General features: G+C 46.3%; 2 protein-coding genes across 5 annotated transcripts; both read right to left on the reverse strand.

Annotated features, from left to right (window-relative positions):
* Positions 1 to 1360: 1360 nt before the first annotated feature.
* LOC119288755 (probable membrane-associated kinase regulator 4) lies at positions 1361 to 2726 on the reverse strand. Its single transcript, XM_037568307.1, has one exon. It carries the CDS (start codon positions 2373 to 2375, stop codon positions 1521 to 1523), a length of 855 nt encoding a protein of 284 aa, XP_037424204.1. The 5' UTR covers positions 2376 to 2726; the 3' UTR covers positions 1361 to 1520.
* Positions 2727 to 3403: 677 nt separating this feature from the next.
* Positions 3404 to 9833, reverse strand: LOC119285320. 4 transcript variants are annotated; one of them, XM_037564558.1, is made up of 18 exons: positions 9480 to 9832; positions 9210 to 9389; positions 9031 to 9126; positions 8865 to 8917; positions 8635 to 8731; positions 8276 to 8349; positions 8067 to 8172; positions 7019 to 7129; positions 6739 to 6815; positions 6308 to 6374; positions 5954 to 6019; positions 4935 to 5042; positions 4705 to 4835; positions 4541 to 4607; positions 4356 to 4423; positions 4185 to 4272; positions 3977 to 4047; positions 3404 to 3843 (listed from the first exon to the last, which is right to left on the reverse strand). In XM_037564558.1, the coding sequence occupies exons 1-18, from the start codon at positions 9618 to 9620 to the stop codon at positions 3507 to 3509; spliced, it is 1938 nt and encodes a 645-aa protein (XP_037420455.1). In that variant the 5' UTR covers positions 9621 to 9832; the 3' UTR covers positions 3404 to 3506. The 4 variants fall into 4 exon arrangements, with proteins under 4 accessions (XP_037420455.1, XP_037420456.1, XP_037420454.1 ...); XM_037564559.1 differs by lacking the exon at positions 8865 to 8917 and having other exon boundaries at positions 5969 to 6019; positions 8963 to 9126; positions 9480 to 9833; XM_037564557.1 differs by lacking the exon at positions 8865 to 8917 and having other exon boundaries at positions 8963 to 9126.
* Positions 9834 to 10121: the final 288 nt, after the last annotated feature.

Here is a 10121-nt window from a genome sequence, read left to right on the forward strand (position 1 = left end):
GCGATTCTTGTTCTACCACGTGCTCCTGGCTGCAACGTACATCGGCCTAGGTTGTAGGATAGGATAGGCTGGAGGGTGGGAGAGATAACCATGGACTCTAATTTCTTTCTTTAGTTGATTGCCCAAGAGACCGGACGTGTCGAGCCTTGCTTGGCATCATCGTGGTGCACTAGACAGCACCCTAACACTCACTCGCACGCCTACGTTTGAAAACCGAGCCGAGAGGTGTACCTGGTAGTACAAAATAATTAGATGGGAAATGCAACGGAGCGGAGCCGGGGAGGAAGACACCACCAAACCGTTGGTGTCGTCGCATCGCATCAGGCAGAGGTCAAAGCAAGAATGAAGACCAGCCGCTGGTAGGAGTGGTACTGCCTGCCTGCCTGCTGCTGGTACCAACCAGATTTCCCTGCCTGCCGGTAAGGTAAGACCAAAACTGGCGGTGGAGTCGTGTCATGTGCGCGCCCCCACCCTCACCCCAGCGACACAGCAAGAGGAGAGGCTCGCGACGCGAGTGTGGGTGGTTGCGCACCTTCACTCACCTCGCGCGCCCCCTTTTGGCCTTTAATGATGCCGACCTTGGCTCCCTCCCCTCCGCTCTCGCCGGCCTATCGAATCCCGGGCTTTTCCCTCCTCCGATCGCCCGCGCGCCCCGCCCATCATGCCGTCAATCAGCCCACCCGGCCGCACCATCCGCGCCGAGATACTCCAACACATCGACCCATTTTTTTCTTAAGGAAATCCGGAGGTTTTGTTTTGGCGTCACAACAGATCAGCAGCACATATCGTAGTACAGCTCGTGTTGCCGGTGTTGGCAGGCAGTGACTGGCTACCGCGCTGTGCCGGGTTCAGGGGTGGATGGCACCCTCCTTAATCACCACTAAATGAGCGACCGGCACTTGACCAGAAAAACAATTCTGTGCGGTCGGAGAAGCCCGCGCCATAATTTGGCTCACCAAACCGGCTGGCCGCCGTCTTTGTCTCCTTTTGGTGTTTTTTGTTTCTGATTCTGATGAAACAAATACTCCTTCGGTCTCAAAATAACTGTTTCGACTTTGTACAACTTGCACCCGCGAAGAAACAGAAAAAGAAAAAGATATAATTGACGCCGATAATGCGACACGTAGAATGAAAGAGACACTTCACATTATTTTAACTTAGTGTGTCTAGGTCTTAGTCAATTGAGACTTAACCAAGTCTCAATCAAATGATATAGCACATAAAAAAAATAAACTGAAAATAACTTTTTGTATGAACTCCATACAAAATCAAAAGAATGTAATATCGACCGAGACATAACAAAGTCTCGGACTCAGACTTAACAAAACTGTTTTAACTTTGTACAGCTCGCACCCGCGAAGAAGAAGAAACACATATAATTGACGCTGATAATGCGATACGTAGAATGAAAGAGACACTTCACATTATTATCATATATATTACGATCAGCCATTTTTCATGCACACGTACTACAGTACTACACAGGTCTGACGGGAAGGAATTGGGCTAGAGGAGGAGGACTAGGAGGGGGCACGGAAGGAGCAGAGGGCGGCGTCGCTGACGCTCTTCCTGGCGAGGAGCACGCGCTGCTGCTGTGACCGCTTGCAGTAGGCGATGGCGCCCTGGATCAGCCCCTCCGACTCCGACCGGCAGCTGCTGCTCCTCTTCAGGGCCGGGGCGCTCCCGCACGAGTTCCTCCGCACCGACGACGCCGCCGTCGTCGGTCGCCACTTGATCACGCCGGAGAAGGACTTGCGTTGCCGGACGTGCTCCTCCTCCTCCATCAGCTTCTCCCGCTCAATGCTGCTCCTCAGCGTCGTCGGGGCCGCGCTGCCGCTCACGTAGCTCTTGTTGATTTGCCCAAACGCCGACTTGCCGCTGACGCCGACGCCCTTGTCCCTGTCATGCGCGGCCCTGCTCCCGGACCCGGACCGAGCGCCGCGGCACCGCTCGTCGGAGCACCAGGTCCTGGCGAACAGGGACCGGAGGAAGGCCCGCGACGCCTGCAGCCTCGCCTGCATGGCCTTGCCGGGCTTCCTGCGCCGGCCCGCGTGCGGTGGAGCATGCGAGGAGTGCTGCAATGGCGCGACCGTGGCGGTGCCCCTTCTGCCGCAGCCGCCTGTGGCGCCGGCGTCCGCGTCAAGCAGCCTGCCCCCCGGCCTCGGCGCCACCTTGTCCTTGCGCTGCCTGGCCCGCCAGGCCGGCTCGTCCGGGCAGGGCGCCGCCGGTTTGCCCCGGCACACCCGGAACTCGTACTCCCCGCAGGAGCTGAGATCCAGGTCGATGTACTCCTCCTCCGTAAACGAGTGCGCGCCAGCAGCACTGCTCGCTCTCGCTCTCACCATCGCGGCGCCGCCGTGCGCTCTGGGGCACATTGGGGGGTGAATTCAACAAGCTGGTCGAGCAATGGCTTGGCCTGCTCCGACGGTCGCAAGGAGGGGGGAGATGGGGGAGTGAGTTAATAGAGGGGGGAGAAGGGGGGCAGTGTCAGGGGTTTGAACAAAAATTATGGGCAAGGCGATGGCAGGGGCAGGGGCAGTGGCAGGGCAGGGAGGAATCCAAGAAAACAGAATGGGGTTGGGGGTGGTGGCCCCTTCCCTTGTCTTGGAGGCTGATTGATTCCAGGGATTGTCTTGTGCAGTTGTGCTCACTCCCTCCCTCCTAGTAGATCAGATGACCTTCGTTCCTAGTTGTTGAAGGTGTAGTACACTTGCTGGTACTCCTGTGCAGTATCATGTAGAGTACAATTCACGCTTCACACAGAGCAAACAGTAACTAGTTGTATCTTGTATGTATGTACTCCTGCCTGTGTATTATTGCATGAATAAAGTAACTAGAAGTAGTAGGGTAGAGAGATTTGAGCAGGTTCTGGATCAAAGTATGCATGAATAAAGCTACCAGCGCCTTGGCCCTTGCCGCAAACGGTGTCAGGAGCTCAACTCAGGATGAAGCCCCAGTAAACTGAGGAGACGAATTATTACCTATGAGTACTATTTACTCTTTGAAACAAAAGAGCACGTATGGATCAGTAACAACACAAAAGTGAGTCGAGAGAGGTTGACAAAGCAAAAGCAGCGCCTTTGCGCAGGCAGCCAAAGGGCGGAGAGCTTCTTTTCTTCTTTCCATTATCCTCGGCATCTTTGGTCTTTCCGCTGTCAACTAAAGCTGGTGAAAAGAACAAAGCCTTGAAAGGAGGAGGAAGACGCAGACGGGTAAAAGAGCAGGAGGTTGACTTTTCACTGGAGATGTACCACGTACGAGTACGTACTACAAGTATGGTCAATTTCACTGGAGATGTGGACGCATCAAACATCGTAAACGGCTCCTCTCCCAACATATGTGCAGTGCAGTGCAGATGGCAACGCGACCTTCACAGGATGCATCCAACAAGTCTTCGAGGAGAGAATGAAGCGGATCATAATGTACACCACAACTATGTGCTACACATCGCATACATACCCCGATCTTCAGTGCTAATGATTGTACACCAACTATTCGAGCCTTTGCTAGAAGCCAGACCGCAGCTCGCCTTCAAGATCATCAAACTCCCACCCGCCGATGTCGTCGGCCCCGTATTCCCTGTAATCTTGGTCGAACTTCCCCGGCTCCGAGTCCGACTCCGACGGTAGCCGCGTCCTGAGCTGGGCGGCGATTGGGGACTCGGTTCTTGAATGGGTTGGCGTGCCGCCGCCGCCGCCCTTGGAGGAGGGCGATCGGGTTCGTCTCGATCCCTCTTCTTTTTCGTTGATCTCGATCTGCAGTACTGGCCGTGGAACCGACTCGAATTCGACCCGCAGCCTGTCGATGCTGGCAAACAGATTTTTCACCTCAGGGTCATCTAGCCTGCATACATGTTTGGCACTGCTTTTTTTTAGTGTGGTCGCGGAGTGAAGTTGACGACATGTTTCGAGAGCCGGGCTTTTTTCGATTCCGAGAAGAAAGGTCATTATCTTGATTCTTGATGAACAGCAATTACCTGGTTTTACGCTCTGGATTTGAGAATGTCAATGCTCTGATATTATCAGCTAAACTGAATGCGGTTACCACCTGAAACAAAAGCACAAGGGAATGAAATTTTTATAAACGTAAAGACACTGTTCTGGATGTCAGCTGTAAGTTACTAGAGATCTTGTTGTCCTCTGTTAGAATCTTCTGTCTCAGGAAGCATGGTAAAGAATAGTCACCTTTTTCTCAGTTTCCAAATATTCTTCCTCGAGGTATTTACGTGGGTTCGATTGCTTTGACAGACCTCCATCATCCGTTGATACTGATCTGTCCACGCAACTAATAGCATAAGCAAAACAGGTCCCTTCACCCTTGCACAACAAAACTAGATTAACGAATGACAACTATACCTGTCACTGAAAATTTTCAAGTTGTCAACAAAGGTCTTTATACAATCTACAGAGGTATTCAGCTCGTCCTATAGAGAACCAAAAGAAACAACCAGTTGAGACACAATATGAAATGGAAAAAAGTAGTAGCAAAAGGCCCTTTTCCATTGTATATCACTTCTTTTCAAAGTAAAAGTCAAGAGTACCACGCATGCGGAAACATGATGCTTAATCAAATTCACAAAGCAGACTCCACATCTATCCAGTTCATCACTGCAATCAGCAAATATTCAAAACAACAAACTTATGTCAATAAATGTTTGTATGCAGAAATCATCAATTGGAATTTTCAGTGAAAGAGCCGACATACTTGGCCTGTTTTTCCTTTATTTCTTCATATAAAGACTGCAACTTCCATGTATCTTCTAAAAAGTTGATCCAAGCTCGGACAGTGCTTGCTTCTACTTTGGAGGAAGCAACAGATCTTGATAGTTCATCTTCCTAAAGTAAGCGTATAGCAGAAACACTGGGCAAGTGAAAAGCCTTACTTCCCTAAAGCATTTTCTAGTCTAGAAACTAACAAAGACAAAGTTTCCAAACCTTTGCTTTCAAGTGTAGCACTATCTGATTGCTGGCTTCATCAAATTGATCTTTCTCCTCTCTAGTTTTTTTAAGCTTCACGACAGTCACATTCAGTTTCGTATTTACCTGTAATCTGAGTTTCAGAATCACTCTTAAAAATAAGCTTCTCATGGAATCAGAGCCTAAGCCTCTACAGAACAGTAAGAGTGAACCTAATAAGCAAAGAAGAAAAACTGTGGAGCCTTCATTCAGCCTAGAATTTGAACATTAAACTTCTAAATAAGGTAAACGAGAGCTAAAATACATATGATTATTGTGTAATTATTAATATTTATTGAATATAAGTAGCATAATACAACTAAAACATCAAGCATTTTTTCATGCAAAGCTGCATGTTATGGTGGGCTTTTTCCCATGCATGGTTGTCTGTTGAGGTGGCATAGCTGCATGTTGAGATAAATATGTTAGTGGGAATCACCTACTTAGTTATATAAGAGTAATAGGACCCTAGATGTATTATTTATACTTAACGTATTGTATAAGGAGCACAATCATTAGATAGATCCACCAATTATGTTGCTCATTATTATGTCTGAGATGCCAGAAAATAATTACATTTGTGGGATACTACTAAGATAGCAAGTCATAATTCAAAGCTGCAATCTAATTGTAGCTCATTTTAAGCCCTAAAAATCTCCTCGTGATATATAAAAGATCTGTACAGTATAAAGGTACAATTAACTTTATCTCTAATGTATCATCATAGAATAACTAGAATAGTTTAATGTGATCCATTTTGAGTTGATGCAGCTTCTGGTGCAATAGGTCAACATGAATAGACAATTCCAGACCCAACAGACTCTGCCAGGTGAATTACATATTCATTTACCTCTCCAAAATGAAACAAAAATTACTGAATTCCAAACTTAAGAAAGATATTACCAGAATTTTTTGTTCCGCAAATTACTGAAATGGATCGAAAGAACTGGATTGCCACTATTATTTTATTAAAGTGGAAAAGGAAAGGGCGGTCATACTTTGCTTAGTTCTACCTCAAGTTGACCCCTTCGCTTCTGGAGTCCAGAGATCTCACCTTCTAATTCCTTTTACAACAATACAAAAAAATAAATCAGACAAAGCCATCCATATGACCAGAACAAGACTATTGAAGACAAATATTAGAGCTTGTGAGGTGTCCTTCTTTGTTTATCCTTAGCAAGAGCAGTTTGATGTATATTAATGATGAAGTTAAAATATTACTTTTGGTACTTTGGAGGAAATCCGAGAACTTTGTTCATCAGGATGCACAATAAATTCCTTCTTGGCTCGTTTAAACAGTCCATTGTACACGAAAGTACCATAATAGTTTAAGTGAGGACTAACGAAGTTACCTTTTCAGTTATACTAACTTCATTTGTTTTCGTAATTTTGAAGCTAAGAGATTCTTCCCTCTGCAGCCTGCATTGTGAAACATAGGGCGACAAATTTTCACCATAAAGCAGACAGGCTCATTTCAAAGAAGTAAAATGAAGTAACATAACTGTGTCTTTAACATGAAGAAAAATATTGTAATAAATGAAGAAGGTAAAAATGCACCTTGATTACTACAGCAATGTTACTAGATTTTTCCAAATAACTTCTCAGTGGACCCGCATTCTGAATTTATCTTCTAGTGTTTGACATATCTTTTCAAGTAATAGCAATTATGGCTTACAGATTAGTCAAATATACTTTCACTGCATTCGCATTCTGCCAAATGAATATGTGCTAAGTTGCTGAAAATAAATAAATATAAAACACAGATAATGCTCAAGACCAAAACCTATTTTCCATTATACGCTTTTCTGCTTTGGCGGACGAATTTGCAAGGGATTCTGACAAAACCTTCAGCTTATCGACCTGCAATGTTTTGTGGAATGAATATTGAGACACTAACCATGTGCCATTCAAAAAGGAGCACAAGGAGAGATGTTTTGACTTTTGACAAATAAAAAAAGCTCAAATATTCTACTGTGTTCAATCTGAATTCCAGATTTATGAAAGTGAAGAAAAAAAGAAAGGAAAAAACAAAAACAGGAAGGCAAATTAATTAAGTATCATACCTTCTGAAAATGAGTCTCCAGTGAGTCGCCAGGGTGTATTGATTTCTTCTTTAATACAAGGTCTTCCATTCTGGAGCATAGACGAACCTCATCAGCTGCAGTTTTGTAGTCCTATGAAGAGTATCAGAATTTAGAAACGAATCACTGAATCTAGCCCTTAATTTATAGTATATAATTGAGGAATGGAAATAGTATAAGACAACCTGTACTTAATGGGATGAAAGTATGGAACGAATAACTTCAGTGAGCTGCTGAGGACTTGAGGGCCTAGGATTTCGGAATATATGCACAAAAGACTGTATGCACTTCTTTAAGTAAACATGCACTTAATATGTGATCATACATTGCCTACACCAGAAACTGTGTTCTTACTGAGGAATGGTTAATATTTCATCCAATTGTCAATTATTTCAATTTTCGTATGCCATACTCTCATAAACTGTTTTCGATAGAAGGGGAGCCTTGGCGCAGTGGTAAAGCTGCTACCTTGTGACCACTTGTGACCATGAGGTCACGGGTTCAAGTCCTGAAAACAGCCTCTTGCAGAAATGTAGGGAAAAACTGCGTACAATAGACCCAAAGTGGTTGGACCCAGCGCAAACGGGGGAGCTACATGCACCGGGCTGCCCATACTCTCACAAAGATGGTTTTAGTATAGAAACCAAAGAACAAGCGCACCTGAATTTACCAATGGGCATAATAAAAAAATGTTCGTGTTTGCACAAATATAAGATTTTTCATCTTTGAACATTCCATTTCATCTAGAATGGTGACAAGTAAGGCAAAATCAAAAAAATAAAAGCATTTTTTATCGCGATGCTATTTGCTCTCCTCAATCTAACAGAAAAAAGTCCACCTTACGAATCAACCACGTGAAAAAATTAGGCTATATTTCTCTTGTTTTCACGGGCCAGATGAGTTGAGCACACACACTAAAAAGAATCAGCCAGCACAACTGAAAGGTAGCCATATCAATTGCTTTCTTAAAAGATAATGCTAATATTAGCAACATAAGTACAACGGGAAAGTGCTCAAAATTAAGGCCTACCTCAGGGACCCTCGGAGATGCTTTATTACGGTTCCTGGTTGTGTTAACTCGCACAGCATCAATTGCATTTATCTCTTGTTGCAGCTGCATGATCTCATTATCCAATCTGGAATTAAGAACAAATTAAGATTTGGGAGCACGTAAATAACCATGCAAATGTTGAGACCGAAACAGCCCCTTCCTCAATCTCCCCAAACAAATTAGTTAACCTTGAAATTTCGGAATTTATTTTTAATCCTGAGATGGCACATTGAGCAAACTGAAGCAGTTCGTCACGTTTTGCCTGAAAAGAAGATAACAGAGAAGTACATATCATTCAAACATGAGCTCGTAATGCACATATGTTTTTTTCCACGTAAATTACTTATTATATGAACCCATATGTGACACAAACCACTAATTAACAAAGAGATTCTTAGTCAAAACCTGTCTTAAGAAACAAAATTTGCCTTATACTATTTTGAAATGAAGGTACTATGTCAAATTGCGACTGTAAGGTCTACTATTGTACTAGTTTAATGCCCGAGTCTATGGTCTAATATTTGAGAGGAATAAGACAGGAACGCACCAATACTTCATCACTGTAACACGAAAATAAGTCTGCCAAGTCACATATGCTGCTCAGAAGTGTATTGTGCACATCCTCCCCTCCGTTAAGACACATTCTGCAGTGAGCATCCACAGACCACAATAGTATGTGAGTGAAAACTTCCAGATTATCCTTCAAGCCCAAAAAAAGGACAGAGTTGAGTAGTATGTATAACAAGTAACTAGTCATCCAACGGTTGAAGAACATGCCCGAAAATTTCCGAGAGTAGTGAAACTTCTTCCTCAGTTGGAACTTCATGAATCTGATCGATAGAAATGAGTTAATTGCCTGAAATTACTGTACTAACCCATGTAAGCTACTACATGGCAGAAGCTGGCACATTGGCGTAATCGAGCTGCGCAAAACCGAACCCACCATGGACGGAACAATGCACTCGAGCGCTTGACTGTAGAGGAAAACATGGAAAAAGGTCATGGGCTCATCCGCTTTCTCGTAATCCACGTACAGATCCTGCAGCGCGCACAGTTTCCTACGCGATCACGCAATGCAGTCCAAAACGTGGGGCAAACTCAAAGCAGACCAGAGATTCTCACCAAGACTGGCGCCGCTTGATTGGGACCGTCGACAGGCATCGACGAGGCGGCGCGCTCCGTCTCCTTGAGATCGACGAGCCACTGACGCAGCAGCTGCACCCTCTCCTCCCCTCTGCAGGAGAGCGCGTCCTCCTCCAGCCTCTTGGCCGTCAGCTTCAAGCTCTTGTAGTAGCGATTCCCCTGCGCCGCAAACACGACAATAAATAATCACGACGACCAGAAGCGGCTGATTCGCGAGCAAGGCGGGGTATTGGTGTTACGGGGCCGTACGATGCCGTTGATGAGCCTGGCGCCGCCGACGACGGCCTGCCCGGCGTAGCCGAGACCGGTCCGGACGGTGCGGGTGGTGAGGGAGATGCCGCCGCCGCCCGCCTCGACGGCGCGGTGCACCGCATTACGGAGCCACGACATGGGTCCCGGTCGCCTTCCCTCCGCCTCCTCCTCGGGCCGATCGGGGGTGCGGGCGTGCGGCGGAGAGGAAACCCGCCGATGCGTGCGGTCCGGTGCGCCGCGGTGTTTTCCCCCAGCGGCCGACGAATGCGCCCGCCCGTGCCCTCGCCCTCGCGGTTGACTCGAATCGAATTTGGAGGAGAAAGCTTGCCGCCGTGCTGCGCATGCCTCTGGTTGCGGTCGACTTTTGACCCGGGCTGCGCTCCAGCCGGACCAGGCGAACGCTTCCCAAAACGAATGGTGTTTTTTTTCTTCTGGAAATGTTAAAGCGCGAACGTCAGTTTTGTGACCTTCTCGCGCAAATGCGTCGCTAGCCGTCAGATGGCAAGCACAGATCCTGAAGCCACATCACGTTCCTTGAATTGTTCGCCCCCTATGCGCACAATGCGAACGACTTTCTTACCCACCGCCCCTCACCCACCGAGGTTCCTGTGGCGTCGCGAATGCAGGGGATGTGGCAAT

This window comes from Triticum dicoccoides, chromosome 4A (assembly GCF_002162155.2).
Source record: "Triticum dicoccoides isolate Atlit2015 ecotype Zavitan chromosome 4A, WEW_v2.0, whole genome shotgun sequence".
Classification (NCBI taxonomy): Eukaryota; Viridiplantae; Streptophyta; class Magnoliopsida; order Poales; family Poaceae; genus Triticum; species Triticum dicoccoides.